At 41.1% G+C, this 17,870-nt stretch overlaps 2 protein-coding genes across 3 annotated transcripts in view; both read left to right on the top strand.

Moving 5' to 3' along the window:
- Window positions 1-1,235: 1,235 nt before the first annotated feature.
- On the top strand, window positions 1,236-12,367 carry zgc:109986 (class I SAM-dependent methyltransferase). Its single transcript, XM_012879716.3, has 8 exons — window positions 1,236-1,461; window positions 5,883-6,004; window positions 7,867-8,005; window positions 8,989-9,110; window positions 10,519-10,629; window positions 10,704-10,810; window positions 10,905-10,995; window positions 11,651-12,367. The coding sequence occupies exons 1-8, from the start codon at window positions 1,365-1,367 to the stop codon at window positions 11,762-11,764; spliced, it is 903 nt and encodes a 300-aa protein (XP_012735170.2). The 5' UTR covers window positions 1,236-1,364; the 3' UTR covers window positions 11,765-12,367.
- Window positions 12,368-15,082: 2,715 nt separating this feature from the next.
- baz1a (bromodomain adjacent to zinc finger domain, 1A) overlaps window positions 15,083-17,870 on the top strand; it is a 42,354-nt gene continuing 39,566 nt past the window's right edge. For both annotated transcript variants that reach the window (XM_021307134.2, XM_012879700.3), the window contains exons 1-2: window positions 15,083-15,227; window positions 15,578-15,711. In XM_021307134.2, coding sequence (XP_021162809.2) covers window positions 15,599-15,711 — 113 coding nt within the window. In that variant the 5' untranslated portion in view covers window positions 15,083-15,227; window positions 15,578-15,598. The remainder of the gene's footprint in view (window positions 15,228-15,577; window positions 15,712-17,870) is intronic.

Here is a 17,870-nt window from a genome sequence, read left to right as displayed (position 1 = left end):
CTAGAGCTACAAAAATTAATAAAAAAAAAAAACAGACTATTTACAAGAATGAAAAAGACTGCAAAAACCAAAAGAGATGGTAAACACGCTGCGTTTGTTGGGAGCAGTGATGGTTTTAAAGCTTAACTGCAGTAGGAGGACATATCTGTGAGAAGGCTCCTTTGTGCATTTAATATCCAGCAGTCTATCGCTAAAAGAGCTGTAAAAAGTCACATAGTCAAAAATGAACAGCAATATTTTGGGTTATTTAGTCATAAGAGAAAACAAAAATGGCGGTTCGTTTTTTTTTTCCACGTCATATTTTCACCTTGTTTTCATATATTTATAAATGTTACAGTTCCATTTATAAATATGTATAAAGTAAATATTTAATTAGCAAATTATTGGATTTACAAACTTATTAATTAGTTCACAAATCAAATATTAATGTACAAACTAAATATTTAATTTCCAATAATATAATTTCAATGGTAATAATAATAATAATAATTTGCAAACTAAATATTTAGCTCAGACATAAGTTAGCTTGCTGCTAACCCATTCTTTGCGGTTCTCCTCTAAGAATGAGTGTTCTTGGTTACAAATGAACGACCCACCCGTCCCTGTCCTGGGTGCTTAGAGGCTATTGCTGTGAGTGTTAGGTGCACAGAGGGCTTTGGGCGCGTTCCCCCCTTTCTCCAGCAGGGGGCGACTGGCAGGTGGAGCCACAGGTGTTCCTCATCCTCCGTAATCCTGTGGAGCATAAAAGGGAGCAGGCGTCAGAGCATCAGTTCACCCAGAGTGGTAACCTGACTGAGACTTTGTTCCTTTTGACTTGTTTGCACCTTCCCTACTCAAGAGTCAAAACTCATCATTAGAATACAAATTCCAGGTGTCAGGAAAGCCAGAGAAGCTGCAACAAAGTACAAAATAATTATAACAGCTTTGCTTCATGCTTACATGGTTTAGTTTCTCAATATACGACGGTTCCTTAATGTTATTGTCTCCCCTCTTCTAAAAGAAAATTGGTGTCAACAATGTTTAACAATGCCAGAATGTCTCATCTGTTTTGCATCATACCTGTGATTTAGTTTTATTCACACGAAACAAAATAACTAAACGATTAAACAAAATACTCCATATAAATCATTCTGTATTACCAGCCATGCCTTGTTCCTGAAGCGTGGACTCTACAGAAAGTAGGTTGTTCCACAAGGTGTCAGTAGATCGACTCTTATGATGCAGTTTGCAGCATCGAAGAAGAGAAGCTCGCGAAGAGGAGGAGAAATAACAGTGACGGTGATGAAGTAAGTCCTCCCTGTTCTGCTCCACGTGTTGTGGCCGCCGTGAGCTCAGAGGTCTGTTCCTGCTGCTGCTGATCTGTCATGGACTTTGGCGAGGCCAGGATGAAGCTGCGGGAGCTGCTGGGCTCAGTGAATCCATCGGAGCTCCCAAACTTACTGGACTGGATGAGAAACTCAGGTAAACACCTGGACAGCGGTACTAATTCTGGCCAGCCTCGTTGGTTCCGGTTCTGACCACAGACATGAATACGTAGACGCCGCGTCCTCGGGTGAGAGGCGTGCCGACAGAGCGGCCATCTTAGGTCAGACCTAGCTGCGCTCAGAGAGAATACAAGTCAATTCAGAAAAATGTACTTTATGTTTTCAGACACTCTGAATGCGGTGAATTCTCACCCGATTTCCAGATAAATCAACTGACTGAAACGTCACCCCTTTAGGGGCTACATGGGACCAATTGAATGAAATTAAATTATTGTCTAACTTAATATATAATTTCGATTTTGTATTGAAAGTAAGCAAACTTCCAGAGCTACGTCCCAGGAAGCCTGACTTTTACTCCGCTTATGGGTGCGCAAATAAAAGGATAGGCCTACTAGAAACCAGATCCTGGGGAATTACTTTCCATAAGTAAGATTTTATAATAGATATTCCTCATGCTTTACAGTTACAGTTTTTCTGGCATAAACACAATATGTGCTAATGGGTAGCAGGGATGGAAGCAGAGAAAAGTACATTAAACACCAAAAACAAACAAAATGGTCCTAAATTACTGGATAGACATGATTTGTGGTGGGGGGGATATTATACAGTTTTTGCTATGATTTTGTAATGTATTTGATTCTTAGATGCGTAAGGTTTTTTGTTGATTTATTTCCCCCCAGATTGCGGTTTGTAATATATAATTTTTAAATGCTGTTATGAGCACCTCTGCTCTCACTTGTCTGTATATAGTTTTGCTCCTATGTAGATCAGTGCTGTTGTCTGTAGATCGGTGTCTGTGTACATAGCCTATACATACAGTATATATATATATATATATATATATATATATATATATATATATATATATATATATATATATATATATATATATATATATATAGGAAGAAAGAGAGAGAAATTTATGTGTGTATAAATTGTGTGTGTATATTAGATTAATATATAACTGCAAAATATGTAAGTGCATGTACATTTTTCATCCAGTTTGACTTCAATTTAAATAGTTTTGGTTCTGAATAAATATATGTAATCTGTCTGAAATGTCACGAGCGTTGTGAACATATGATTAAAATGAGATCTGAGCTGCCTCCTATTCATTTTGACAGCAGATGTCTGATCTGTGGTCTGACCCAAGATGGCCGCCATGTAGGCACGTCGGCCCAGCGGCCGGCAGCGTACAATGGGGCGTCTACGTATATGATGTCTATGGTTCTGACAATATAAACGAGCCATGATTGGTGGGTAGAACTCTGAGCACAGCGTGTAGCCTACAGCAATCTCCGATCAAGCTCCAAGGATAAATCCCAAAGGCTCTAACATTCAAAGGATGAAACACTGATGATGGGGCGCTTAGTCAAGAAATGCCATTAAAAGTAAATGGTACTGTAACATTCTAAGGCAGCCCCGTAGAAAACACAAATAACGTTATGAAAAAGGAAATTCCCCAGTTCTTCAGGCTTTTTAGTTACCTGTGCACATGTCCCTTTAATATGAGACATAGAATCCAAATAAACTCAAATAATATACAGTAACAAGGTGTATGGATGCAAAACCAAAATAATAAATAAATAAATAAAAAGGATACATTCATTACCACTACAGCGCCATGTTAATCACTATATGCCCTATAGCTCCCCATAAGGTGTGTCTATAAATCCTTTTTACAATTTATTTCCATTCTTGTAGCTTACCATAGTAGTGCTATGTCTGAAGAAAGAAGGAGAAATCATGAGAAATGCTGTCATCCCGCAGTGACCTAGCAAACCGGCACTCTGCTCCAGGATTTAATAGGGCTTGGGATCCGCGTTGCATTGTGGGACATGGCAGCCATATTGATGGCAACGCAACGTTAAAATACCTCTGACATAACGTTGTTGAACGAAGAGACGTAGAAGTAGAGTTGAGAAAGAATAGATAGAAAAAATATGTTTAAATCCCGAAAAGAATCTGAAATTTACCGGGACACATTAAATAGAGAAATCAGGGACCGGTATGTTGACAAAATCAGCATTATTATGGAGCGCCGACGACGACTTGTTGCCACCGTTTTGCATATCGGACGTCTTCGGCTACCTTGTTTGTGGTGTGAGCGCCTATACTTCAGAACAGTTCCAAAGTTACAAGTCCTTGGAGTCTCATGTGCAGTTTACGAATGGATGGGTTCAGGAGCTGCAGATCATAAAGCCAGCAAACAGTGGGAACACAGTAATTCACACAAAGGTAAGCTGTGCTCAGACGGGCTCTGGCACCTGCTAACCGTTAGTGCTAACAACCACTCACGCATGTAATGTACTTTTAACGAGCTGCTATGTGTTTCAAAGGTTTAGTTAGTAACATTAACTGCCAGCCCTCCCTAAACCCTCCTGGTTTCTCACGTATTTGAGCCTTTTCCCGCTGCCGTTTTATTATTTATGTGCATGTATGTGGTGTGCGGCTGAAGGAAAGAAACTGTAGGCTATTAAATAAAACCGTGCAGCTTTTACTTACCAGAATGAAAATGCAGGGAACACACTCTCATTGACATCGGGATACTGTGGAAAGTTATGATCGGTAGTCTTAAAGCCGCGATCCAAGCGAGCCGACAACTCCATTGCGCTTGCTGTCTCTCCCGTGGTTGCGCCTCCAGGCAGGAAAGCGGTGGAAAGTTAACCCATTTTCTATGTTTTTCCCATGGCGATCATGTGTTACGCTGTTACAGCTCACAATACAGCAACGGTTTACCATGGTTGAAATTAAGTTACGGTAAAATTAATCAAATTAAAACACGGCTGAGAGAGGGAGTACAGTACGCGGTAGTCATAGGCAGTAGTCTGAGTAGCGGGGGCGGAGCCGCGGAGGCATTCAATATGGCGGCCACACAAAGTAATACGTCATGACGACCAAGCCCTATAGGACTCTATGGGGAGTCAGGTCTACTTGTGGGGACAACAGTTTAGGAAAAAAATGTCATTCAGAAAGCTAAATTACCTGCATCGTTCAGGTAAGATGTTATATTTGTGAAGCACACGGTGATCAGTACATTGATGATGCTGCCGTTGCTCTTAGCAACATTCAGCCAGGAGCCGGGTGGCCATAAATACTTATAAATAATTAATCTGCTTTATCTATTAAAACTCAATCCATCCTGGCTAACCAGGAAAAAGGAAGACATTCCAAGAGAGAGTCTGTTCAAAAGATATTTTAATAAATATACACCGTTTTCCTTTGTGTTTCTACATATAACTATGGTACCATTTTACAATAAGACTCTCCTTATAGATGGCTAATTACAGATGTTAATCTGTAAACACTTTCTAACTCTTTGATTCAACCTTGGCCTGATGATGTTGCTCTTCTGTGCTGAGTCATCCTTTTGGCCAGTGGCAGCTTTGTTTCCTCAATGTACTGGTCACAGTCCTTCTGGCTCTGAACAGCATTCACAACATTACTCTGTCCAACTGTCCCCCTCTTACCAAGCTGTTGTAAGAGGGGAGCATGACTCAGCCCAGGAACAATAAGCAGCCATTAGAGCACTAATGATTGGTTGGTAGGCTGATGGTCCTCTTTTGCATGTGAACAGCCAGTTTTCTGATTGTCACTGTTAAACTTATTGATCCATCATGCAAAGGCACTGCTTATAAGGCTGAGTTCACCTGAAAGTCCCCAGACTGAAGACATCTCTTGGAGAAAAGATGAAATGTTTCAACAGAGGGGAACCCATCTAGAGGACCTACCCAACCTTTTTTCTTCTACCTGGACTATGAGATGCATCCGGACATCTGTGTTAAAGGTTAAGCTGTTATCCAGAATGACTCAGACATTTCTTGTAGCGAGTCTTATGTCATTTCTTAAAGGGCCGGCATCTAGGTAATCTATAAGGCTCAGTATGAATACCCTTAGAGAGTAAGGACTCTTTGGCCTAAGTGGAAGTGCATTAGTGGTCGCCATGACAAGTGGTGTCCGAATAGTGCAGTCAGTAAGGAAGGAGATAGGAAAAGGAGCCTGTATGCTCCCTCCTGTGGCTAGTTTTGCCTAGGAACCCTGCAACATCCCTTACCGGCGCTAAGAACCCTTGAGGTATCCCACAATTCTTTGCGTGACATGATGTATTAGCACAGCCCCCTCACGGAAATCAACAAAGATGTCCGGAGAAACGAGAGCGCGCACTTTGTAGTTCATTTTCGGAAGGCTGTAGGCCTTTTTTGACCCACATCATCCATGTGCGTTTCCCTCACGTAATTACGTCTGAATTAAAGGCTGTCCCAATTCAGCACAGCAGTCTAAAGCTCCTTTCCTCCCCATGGTACAGTTCTTAATGTTGACCCCATGTGAGGTCAAGGAACAGGAGCTAGAAGCTATTATTAAGGGTATTCAGATGTCTGTGTGTGTGTCCTCCTTTAGATGAGCTGGATCAGCTGCTGGTTGACAACAACAAGGTGATCCTGCAGAGCATTGCTGAGGACCTGAGAGCCAGACTACCCATTGATGCCATGCTGCCTTCTGAGACTGCTGCACAAAATAAGGTTCCTTCCTTCTAAGTTTTGATTTTCGTTTGTCTCTTAAATTAAACTTATACCCCAGTTCAAAGCACACGTTGTTGTTTTTGTTTTTTTCCCCTTGTCAATGAGGAAAGCAGAATGGTGCTCTGGCTGCCATAATGATGCCAATGTACTGGCTTTACCAAGGGAGGCTTCATACCTCTAAATCCACTCTTGACACTTGATTTATTTCATTGCAGTTAAGGTTTTAGTTACAGTGTTATAATGATGCCAACAGTGTGCGAAATACCTGTAAATGTTTGGGGGGGTTCTCATCTCCCGATTGTTGCGCAATACCGATCTAAATGTTCTCAATATGCAGTAGGCCTATAACATTACAATGTCAAAGTCAAAGTCAGCTTTAATGTCAGTTCTTCACTTTCACCAGACATACAAGGACTCAAGAGGATGTTTCTCATTCACCAACAGTGAAACAGATAAAGTGCACAGGCACAACAGATAAGATCAGTCCCTAATACTAAAATTTAAACATTTTTAGTATTAATTGTTGTCAACGTTACGTCTTTCTTCTGTTTTGCGCGCGCACATGGCTAATTTGCATACGCAAACAGGATTGGCTGGTTCCACTTGGCAAAAAACAGAACATATTTGTGAAAAAAAATTTGAATTGAATACTGGACATGTTGAGCTTAAAAACATTTTAGTGACCATTAGTGACAAAAAATATTTGATTTAAATTTTTTTTTGACACAATTTAGGACCCCCTTTAAATTTTGCTTTTGAGGCTTTCAGGGGGTCTCATGGGTTAATCGGGGGGGTCGAGCCCCCCCGGACCCCCCATATTTCGCACTCTGGTTGCCAACATGGCCACGGACGAGGGGGAAGAGAAATGACAGAGTGAGAGAAAGGACAAAGACACAAAGAAAACCTGCTACAGAAAAAAATCCTCTTAGAGCCATCATGGGGAAGCCAGGGAAAGACAACCACCAACACCTGCAAAGAGAATAAAACTAGAAAAAGCACAGCAAAGACCAAGGACATGGAACACAACTTGGTACTGATGGAGAGAAGTACAGGGTAACACAGCTGCTGTGTTATGAGTGCATAAATGTGTGTGTGAACATGCAAAATAAGTGGTGTATGAGGCATGAATTGTGCCCTTGGATGGGTGCACAGGGCCACTACCATCCCCCTCCAGGCATCAGAAGCAAACACAGAGGACACATAGTCCCAGGAAACCAACAGCTCCACGGATATACATCCCACCACAGGGACAGCACCCAGAGGAGAGCCCGAAACGGAGCCCCCACAGCCATGGACCAGAGGCCCCCAGGAACCGGGGCCACAGCCTACCAACCCTGCCGGTTGCAGAATCCAGAACCTCGCATGCCCAAACCTCCAGCAGAGACCCAGTGAGAGGACAGGCCTGCCAGCTGGGTCAGCATGTGCCGCACTGCCTCCTGCACCCCATGAGCAGGTGGGTGCAGTAGTAAGCAGTGGTAATGAGGGGGAAAGCCCCCAATCCCCCTCTGCCAGAAGCCACATGAGCAGCCCAGAGGACACCAAGCCCCAGCCTCATCCACAGTCAACAAAGTATCTCGCTCACTCACCAAAACAAATGGGGGCCACCTGCTGCCAGCAACGCCCTAGTGGCAGTGTCAGCCAATGTCAGAGTCAAGGATCTGGACAGAGCCCCGCCCTCAACAGCCTGGTGTGTGTGGCGTAAGGGTGCAGTAACCCCCCCACCCCACCCCACCCCACCGCATGGCCACCACATGTGTCTTCTACCTGACTGATGGCGTGTTTTGAACATTCAGCTTCAGAGTTTACATATTAGATATACACTGCTGATAATCCTGAAGGAGCTGTTGTCTTTTCTTTTTTAGATGCAGATGCGGGAAAGGCCCACAGTTCACGTGGACAGCTTCCTGTACAGCGACGAGCAGGTGGATTCTCTGTGTCAGGAAGGGGCCATGAGCAGGAACTACTGTCTCAGCTGTGGGTCCCTCAGGACTGCGCCCCTCGGTAGGAACACATCTGTCTGCTTGATCGCCAGGCACACACATGTCGCTGGAACGTTTAGTGTTTATAGGCACACAATGATCAGAAAAAGGAAAATTTCAGGTTAGGTCCAGAGATAACTAAGACATAAAATAATTATGTACAGTTGAGTTTAAAAATATTTTGTTATAGACACATTTTAGTTGATTTTGTCTGTGTAAATATAGCTCTTGTTTTTCATTATGTAGCATGTCAGATTAAATTGAAGTCTAAAGAATTTCAAAAAGTTGATCTTTAGAGTTTTCTGACCATGGATCAAGCTTCAACCTTCAAGTCACTTGGTTATCACTTTTGCCTTATGACCCAGTGCTCCATCAGTTGGGCCATTGGGCAGAAAGGAAGGGATAACCTGGATAAGAAGTAGTCCTACGCAGGGACCTTATCAATCAAGCTCCACTGTTAACGGTGCAGATGCACCTGCAGACCACTGTCAGTGTTATGGAAGCTCTCCCGTGGTTTGCAGCCAGAACGATTTTTGTCTGAGGAGGATAAAATGCTGGAGCTAACAGGATTTTCTCAACTGTCCTGAAGTCTTCTTCATTACTGAATCTCTCACATCGAAGATCCGGGAAACACTTCTTTCAACTCAAATATTCTTAGCAGCACATTCCAGCATATAGGGAGGAACTGAAGAAGGCCTCAAGGACCGTTCAGCTATTCACTGAATAATGCTTTTCTTTGGTCCATTGCTGTGTCCAGGCTAGAAACAGAAAGGGTTAGGGTTATCAAAGCAGGAATGAAACTTCCTTGTTGTCAGCATAGATTGTCTCCTTGTCATTGCTTAAAAAGCGAGGTATGAAACCATTTGAAACTGCAAAAGTAGGAACAGATGAGGGGTTGAAACGAATAGAACCCGAGGCCCGGCCTACAACTCCTGGGTGGTGGGTGCTGTAAAAATGAACATCTATGTAAACCCCGATGTTTACTGTTGTTTTCTTCTTCTGCAGATTTCATCTCACACTCATTCTCAATGTCAGAGCTTCAGTTCCTGTTCCAGAACGTTCTGCCAGACCTCAGTGGTCGGACTGTGGTGGACGTTGGTTCCAGGCTAGGAGCTGTGCTTTATGGGGTCAGAGTTTGTCTTAGCGCTATGCAAACATGACAGAATTTTTTTTTTAATGCCAGACAAAGTTCCTGTATAGTCAGTGCCCCTCTTTAAATGAGTATTAAGAAAAGTTCCTGAACTCTTGGGGACATGTTTTTGTGTCTAAGTATTTGCTCCCAAACTTACTGGGAATACAGTTTAGATTTATTAATTATTTTGTTAGTAATGTTGCCTTGAAAAAGTTTAAATACACTGTAACTTTGATGCAACACTATTTTAATTGGGGGGGGGGTGTATTTCACTCTATATTACTAACAGGTATGATGTACCACATGTTTTCATGGAATGAGGCTACTTGAAGAAGGCCCCTATATAATTTAGTCTCAAAAAGTCTAAATAAGGTGAACTCAGTTCAATCATATTTAGTAGTTTGTGTGCAGAACTGCAGATCCGTTTGTTTGTTTTCAGTGAATAGCAGCAAATCATAAATTAAACTCGAAAGATACACACTATGATGCAGAAGAGCTTGGGAGTTGAAATTGACTTTAAATTTATATAAACAAAAGAACAAAGGCAAGTTTACTGCCAGTGTTATAAACATGACGTTAACTATAATCCTGTTACTCTGGTTCTCCATCAAAATCCCTCTCTGACCGTAACTTCTTACATCTGCCATTACAAAGGGAATTGACTGCTTTGTACCTAAAGTAGGATGGGACTGAAATGTGTGTAAATGTCAATCTGTTTATATGACTTTGTTTCTATATTTCTGTATAAAAATTGGGTCGTTTTTTTTTTTTTTTTTTTAGTTAAAAAATCAAGGAAAGACTCCAGATCTTCAAAACTTTGAAGTTGAATTCAGTTTTTTAAACCTCAATCTTCCCATATAAAGAACTGAAATCATGTTAATTTTCCATTTTTGTAGTGATAGTTTTTTTTGCGTTGATTATCCCCACAGTGAAAGGCATTGGTCAAGTTTTTGGGGGCTCACTGATGTAATCTGGGAGCAACCAAAATGACATGTCCATGACATTTAATCTGTCCGTAGACAATGACGTTTTCCAACACTGGAACGAGGGTATTCATCTAACAAACTTTAAAATGAGCAGTCTAGTCTAAGAGGTTTCATGACACATAAATGAAAGCATGTTCAACAGGGAGAGCTTGAAAATGACAGTGCTTAAGATCTGACTTGATACCAGAGATTGTTAGTTTGAATGTTTCCTCCAGAAAGTTAACAGATGCAGACTGATCACTCACGCCGTGATCTCTCTTTTACAAGGTGAAACCCTTTTGTTTCCAACCACGAAACACTTATGTGTCTTTTTTTTTCTGTGTCAGAAAACAAGGAAATTGGGGAAGAATCCAAACCCATGATGGTCACAGTTCAGTCCCACTGGCCGTTTATTGTTAATATATCATGTGTGTTCAGGGTTATGTCTACAGTTCAGCCTCTCGGCTCGTTGGACTGGAGCTCAGCGAGGACTTTGTCAGGCTGCAGAACGACATGCTCCACAAATACAGAATGGCTGACAGAGTGCAGGTTTGTGTCTGAACGTTCCTCAGCTTTGCTCCAGCGCTCACACACCTTTAATAAAAACCCTTTGACCTCTGCAGGTTCTCCATGCAAACGTCTGCACTCAAGAGGTTCTGCTGCAGGGCACGGATGTTTTGATCATGAACAATGTCTTTGAGTACTTCATGGAGCCCAGCGAGCAAACTGGGTAATCATTCTGAGAACCAACAGGACTTTTCCAGAAAATGCCAACTGTAGTGCACATGCTAAAATGAATTCCTGCCCCCCCCGTCTCTGTACAGAGCCTGGAAGTTCATCATGAAGGCCTTCAGGAAAAGAGGATCTCTGCTGGTTACTGTTCCCAGATTGCAGGAGAGTCTGGATGCTCTGCAGGTAAAGTCAGTGCTGGCCACCTGAAAAACACCAGGAGATGGTTCAGTTTGTAGCAAACTCAAAAACTCAAAGTCAAGCTCTGCTCCTATTCACAGTCAACCATTGAGAATGGCTGTTTTTTTTTTGGGTCTTTCTTTAAAAATGGTTCGGTTCTGGATCAGCTTTTATAGCAGAATCTTAACTAGCTATGTGAAACTCAGCAAATAATTTATGGTATTCATTTTCTGTAAGCCATAATTATCAAAATTACAAGAAATAAAGGCTTGAATATTTTACAGTCATGAATCTATATAACATCAACAAAAAAAATAACTTTTTCTCAGTGTCCAGCTGTAGCAATAGATTCTCATTTGAGTTATAAAACTAGATATCTTTATTTTTTTATACAAATTACCTTTAATTCAGCAGTCATTAAAAGGGGGAATGAGGTCCTAGTGTGTACAGTTTGATGCATAGTTGAAATGAAACTTGCATACAGAGCAGCGCCATTTCGTGTCCATAAAAGAAATGAAAGAAATGACCAACACTACAGAGGTACAGATGGGGGGAACTGACCAGCGGCGTTTTTGATTGATACATAGGTTGTTTAGATCGGAGGGATCTACACACGAGACACTGTAACTGGTCCTGAGGGTTTCCTTTGTGTGTCCTTCAGGTACCACTACCAGCAGGCTGGGTAGAGGAGCTTCCTGTGGACTACAATGTCTACCTGGGCAGGGATACAGACCCAGAGGACCTCAGACAGATTCATCTGTACAGGGTGGTTTGATGCCAGCAGATCCACCAGGAGGACGACGTGTTACTCCAGACAGAAACCTGTCTTCCAGTCATGTGACTGCACACAGAGCTCCTTTGAATGAAACGTATGACTACAAAACAAGTCACATGAACATGTGAATGGAGATAAAACTCACCTGTAGTGGATCAGGTGACTACAGAATGAAACACCTGGTGTAGATCATCCAGCCTCAGTGCTCCGCCTGTCAGGAACGTGTAAAGCTCTGAACCAGTGGGGTCCAGATCTTACTGGAAGCTGTTTAAAAGGTGTGAAGCTATGGTGGTTTGGATCTGCGTTCTTAATGTGGTCGTTTGTGGTCTGGTTTCAGAATCTCCCAGTTCCCAGATAAACTGAAGTCAGAATGTCAACTTTGCATGTCAGAGGTTCCTTTGCAGCTCCAACCTTAAAACGAAAACGTGACTTCTGCATTTATTAAATATAGCGAACGTTACCATGTGGGTCTTACTACAGTTACATCAATTTAGTTTTCTGTTTTAATTCTTTATATTTCTAAATGGAACCAAACTTGTCTAAAAAGCACTGCTGTAGAAAAGATTATTCCACAATGGTGTCATTAAAAAACTGTTAATCATGCTTTGAATGGTTCTTACTTTGCAGCTTTTAAATCCTTACTTTTTTTTGCAACATCAAGTACATTACAATTTATAAAAGACGCCACCATTATCTAGCATTTGTTTATATGAGCTTGTTTACAGAGGTTGATTTATGTCTTCCCAATGGTATATTTTATGTAATAATAAAAGTGTCTTGCGTGTGAAATTTTGCGGCTAGGAAATTGCAAATTGCCGGAGTGGAGATTTAACAGAAGCCACTGCAGTGAGCTTTGATACTGGACATCTTAGTACTGAAAAACAGCGTCTAAGAGAAACAGGAAAGGAAGTGCAGGGTCTGCGTTCCCCATTGCAAAAGGAAAACACATTTTTAGTTCCTGACTGGGTAATAAAATAAAGGCTTGAGCTCAGGTTTTAAGGTGAATTAGTTTCAACTCCCTCCTGGAGTCACTCTGTAGATCCCAGTAGAGGACAAAGTGGGTGCCATCTAAAGAATTTCAGAATAAAAGGGAAGATGGTCCTGAAACTTCTGGAAAAATTGCTCTTCTTAACACAAAAAAAGAGACAGAGAGCCCCTCTTGCTGGATTTACGATGATTCTGGTTCTGAACTGGTTCTTCCATCCCCCTCATCTATCGCTTCTTTTTCTTATTTTTATTCATTTTATTTTGAATCCCACCCACTCTTGATTGGGACATTTATTCCCAGCTAGTGTATGTAGTATCTCTATAGAAGTGGTTGTCAACTGCTGGGCCTTTCAGAGTTAGCTGATTAACCACAGCGCTCACTGGTTAGATTTGATAACGAGGATTAGCCTGGGGTCAAACAGGGTCTGAGTCAGCAGGTTGATTTGACAGGAATCCTTCTCTTTTCTCAAGTCTTGATATCAGTAGAAATCTAGCCTCCTTCAAAGGGGCCTAATCCTAATGCTTCTCAATGAGGGTGTCCACAAACAGGAAAGGTCAGAGTTCAGAGCTCGACTAGACTTGATGCTAAAAGCCAGAGAGCATATCAGCACTCTGTTACATCAGGGACCTGTTTCCAGGTTCAGAAATAGATAACCGGAGGCAGCATGAGGTTATTTATGCTTCTCTTTTCCTTTTTATTAGTATTATTTTATTTTGGTTCTTTTATTTAGTCTTTATTGCAGAGTATGACTTTAAATATCTCCCTAAACGATGCTTGTGCAGTTTGTTGTTGCTGGTATGAAAGCTGTCTGTGACTTGCTTTTAGTTTAAAGGTAGCACTAACGTATCTCAGCACCTAACCTGTTATCCTGAAAACGCTCCAAGAAGGAATACACTAGTGCATCCCTGCTTGCAGCTCTTCCAGATAAATTATCTCCTCATTCCTTTCTGTGATGCAAATTCAGCCATTTTGAAAAATGTTCAGCAAAAATCAGTTTCTGGTTCTCCAACAGGAGAAGAGAGAGAGGCCGAAAAGGCCCAAATACAAGAGGTACTTTATTCGGAAATACCATCAGCCTTTAAGAACTTAAAGAAATTACCTCACTCTTCTGTCTACAGTTATGGCCAAAAGCTATACAAGAGGACTGGTCCTTCTTTCAGTTCTGCACAAGAACATTGGTATGAATAAAGAGAGGGCTCAATTATCCAGCATATCTATGTATTTTCCAACAGGACACTGTAAAATTTTCTATTAATTTGTTGGTGATGTTGCATTGCTTCAGAACTTAATCGTAACCAAAGAACTAAGAGAAATTTATGTACACTAAGCTTAATTATTACCCATTTCTATTGAGTTTAAATTTGTGACAATATTTACAAACACCATGTGGAGACATGGAAATCAATTAAAAAAAAAAGCGGCCATATTTTGCCAGATTGGTCTCTCATAAACTGGGCTCCTTTTTTATCATTTGCAAAGACATTAATTACTGCTGTTTTAGCATCATTCCACTTTTCTTTCAATAAAAATTATTCTATAACACTGAACATACACGTCTAGAACATATACCTATGCTTTCTATCAGTGAAGTAACACCAAGTGATCACATAAACAGTTTATATAAAACAAGAATTACTAATGAGTCAAAAAGTAAAATTATATTTAAAAGATTATATGAAACAACTTAGAAATAACTTCGACAATGCAGTTGGATGCATGTTGAAAATGTGAGATTATGTAGTTAGGAAATGATTGGAGACATTGCTATAAAATAGTTATAATTCTATGATCTCAATTATACTACCCATAAGTAGTCTCTCCTGCCGTCAATTTAAGATATGGACACCTCACTAGCCAATTCTGGGGGGGAAAAAGAAAAATAATTTTAAATGTAGAACAGGAAGAAAAAAAATCAAGGATGGACAAATAAAGCTCAGTGGTACCTAATGAGCTAAATGGAAGCAGGTCCTCAAATTCTATTCTCCTAATGGCCTACTTTTCTTTAGGGTCGGTTCTGTTTATAATTTGTAATTACTAATTATACTATATAATTACTATCATTGGCAGGGTTCAGACTTTATTTTTTCGCCCCTATCTTATTATTGATTTGTCAAAATGATTGAAAGTTAACCAAACTAAGAGAGATAACCAGCAAAAAAAGTGCAAAAATCTTCTCTAACGTGCAAACTCTTTCACGAAGGTGGTGCGACATGTTTAAAAGAACTAAGGAATACTTTGTTCTCGACTTGACGAAAGTGCACCCTGCTGTTGCACGATTAGCTGCCGACTTCCCCTTTCTTAACACTAAAAAAAAAAATAAAACAAGTGTAGGCGAACACTGAAATTTCCCAGCTGACCGTGGGTCCGTGAAGTGGATGAAAACTTCGTCAACAAGCCGCCAGTGAGACGGATTAGCCCGGACTTCTTCCTCCTCGTTTCGGACCGCCTGTTATCGCTTCATCGTTTCACAACTTGGTAATGACCGGCCGTTTCTTTGGCTTTCTGTGGCTTTTTTTCGGCGTACTGGGTGTCGAAGACTGAAGTTGTGAGCTTTGTGTCGGGCTTGGCTCAGAGTTGAGTGTGTCGGCTGGGAGATAATGAAGAGGAGCGTTTCCATGCGGCCAGGATTATGGGCGCGTGTAACAAAAGACCCGCTCACCTCCTCCTCCTCCTCCTCCTCACTGCCGCTGCTTCTTCGGGCTTCTGCCACTTTCTAGCCGGGGCTCTGCTCCACCTCTGGGCTTTTAGTTGAGACGTTCCGCTGGAGTTTTGGCGTTTTGAATTGGTGGCGGAGAGTGACCCGGTTTCGCTCCTCTTTCTTTCAGAGTGGAAAGCGGAGCGAAGAGATGCCGCTGCTCCACAGAAAGCCCTTCATCCGACAGAAACCTCCGGCCGATCTGCGGCCGGAGGAAGAAGTGTTTCTCTGTAAAATCACCCACGAAGTCTTCAGGACCTACGAGTAAGTAGCCGCCTCGACTCCGAAAACCGTTTGAAGTAAGTTTGAAGTGTTCTACGACTAACAGTCAAACTTCCACACAAAACATAAAAGCTAACTTTATTATAAAATCAAATGAAAAGTGTTTTTTTTTTTTTTTAACTAAGTGGCCCTCCGACGGTAGGTTATTGTAGTTTGAATCAGACAGTAAGCGCTCCTCGAGGCTGTAGGAGCGGGGCAGGTGTACGCTTGGCTAGCTAAAGGGACTTGTAGCCTGGTTAGCTATCAGGGCTTAGCTCGGAGAGTTTAGCCCACAGAGACGGTTCGGTCTCTGTTGCACTTCACATCGTCACGCTGCGCCTCTCACAAACACTTAAAGGGCACTTGTATGAATAATTGCGAAAATATCCTCTAATGGCGCCTCTCTGTGAACGATATCAAACTTAATTTAGTCACGATCTAGTTCCAGGGTCAGAAAGCAGTGGGATGTAGTGAGCAAGACAACTGCCACTAACCGCACAAATGAATGATGAAGTAGTTTGATACACTTTGCACTTTTAAACACATTAGCTCATGGTCCGTAAACAAGGCTCTATAATACGGTTTGCGAAAAACATTTAAGAATATTTTTGTAATCAAAGAAACTTTTAACTGTGACTGTCACAAGGCAGCCATATTGGATTTTGAGTAAAGGGTTTGTGAGAATCCTACAACTTTCCCATCCGATTGTCTCACTTCTGGGGACCTTTCTGTTCATTTCAGGTTCCAAGTTCTGAGTGAAAACCCAATGCGTCGTGAAACTGAACCATTAAGTCAGACAGGCAGCAGATAAGAATGTCTTTCTTCGTTTTGGATTTCCGTTACGCCACAAAAATACGCAAACTTGTATTGCAGTGCTGTCTGAAAGGATTGGTAGAGAAAACCAGGTATTCGCTGAGGTGCTACAGAACTAAAAAAACAAAACAAACTCATGAGGTATAACACAATAACAAGTCCTAATCATCTGTGCAAACGCACTTTGTAAGACTTGACTCTTTTTTTAAACAAGGTTATTGGCAGCTCTTATAAAAAAAAACACACACATATATATATATATATATATATATATATATATATATATATATATAGCAGAGAAAATATGAAAAGGACACTTAACAAGTGGACCGTTTATTTCTATAAGTTCTATTGTTTTAGTTTCTTTTAATAAATATACAATTGAAAGTGGGCCATAATTTACAAATGGAAATGCCCAGATTCAGTCCCAATGATCACCATGGAATTTTTAAAGTTCCTATCAGCAGCTTATATATCCCCAGTCCTGTGAAATGTCTTGTCTATGTCAGCTGCTATAGATGCATCTTCAGTCTTAGAACGCTGCTTAAAGACTTAAGACCAATAATTGTAGTCTGAATATAGATGTTTTGATGCCTGAAATGATCAGTTTCTCTTCAGAGGTATATTTTTCTTTTTACTGACAGCTCTGTTAATCAGGTTGACAATTGATCAAACATATGTTTGAAGATCAACTGATCTGTTTAACCTTTTTTTTTTTTAAGTGTCTAAAAGCCTGTGTTTGGACTAAAGTTTTCAGGTGTTAAGAGGTTAAAGATCAAACCAACACCAGGTACTGGCTTGAGTTGAGATTTCCACACTAATTTAACATGGAGTGTAAACCGTCATGTTTGCACAAAGATAGAGTAGATGGTCTTATTGATAAATGTAAAATAATCGCAGATTAAAATGAAAAACAGCTGTATTTGTTTTAAGTAAAGGGAAATGAGTAGGATAGTCTTCTTTAAGCCAGCTGACTGGCAATGCGAAGCGACAGGTGGGGCATTTCTGCCAACCTTCTCTGGAGTCTCATGACAAGGATTTGAAATGGAGTGAGTTGAGTGGTTAGTGGTTCTGAGTCCAGAACTTTTATAAACCTGGTTCTACCAGGTAATCAGCCAGTGCCTAATATGGAATCCATGGTGACCAAAACCTCATGCTTTGACCCTTAGCAGTGCCAGGAGACATCTAGATCTTTCTTCGAGCTATTCAGCAGCCTCATTGATTTACGAGTGTTCTTGGTATTGGATGTAAAACATGATGTCCAAGGACCGTTCTATATTTCTCCTTTGAGCTCAGCATTGTGTTGCATACGGACGAGACCAGACGTTCCTGTCAACTGATGTAAAGGA

This window comes from Fundulus heteroclitus, chromosome 19, assembly GCF_011125445.2.
Source record: "Fundulus heteroclitus isolate FHET01 chromosome 19, MU-UCD_Fhet_4.1, whole genome shotgun sequence".
NCBI lineage: Eukaryota > Metazoa > Chordata > Actinopteri > Cyprinodontiformes > Fundulidae > Fundulus > Fundulus heteroclitus.
The sequence above is the reverse complement of the archived record's forward strand: the minus strand, read 5'-3'. Positions and strand labels throughout refer to the sequence as shown.

What these genes read in the sequence shown, in the direction of transcription:
- zgc:109986 (XM_012879716.3), top strand. Translation starts at nt 1,365, where the DNA reads ATGGACTTTGGCGAGGCCAGGATGAAGCTGCGGGAGCTGCTGGGCTCA. An exon ending in AGACTGCTGCACAAAATAAG is followed by an intron (nt 6,005 to 7,866) that starts GTTCCTTCCTTC and finishes TTTCTTTTTTAG; the next exon opens with ATGCAGATGCGGGAAAGGCC. An exon ending in AGAGTCTGGATGCTCTGCAG is followed by an intron (nt 10,996 to 11,650) that starts GTAAAGTCAGTG and finishes TGTGTCCTTCAG; the next exon opens with GTACCACTACCAGCAGGCTG.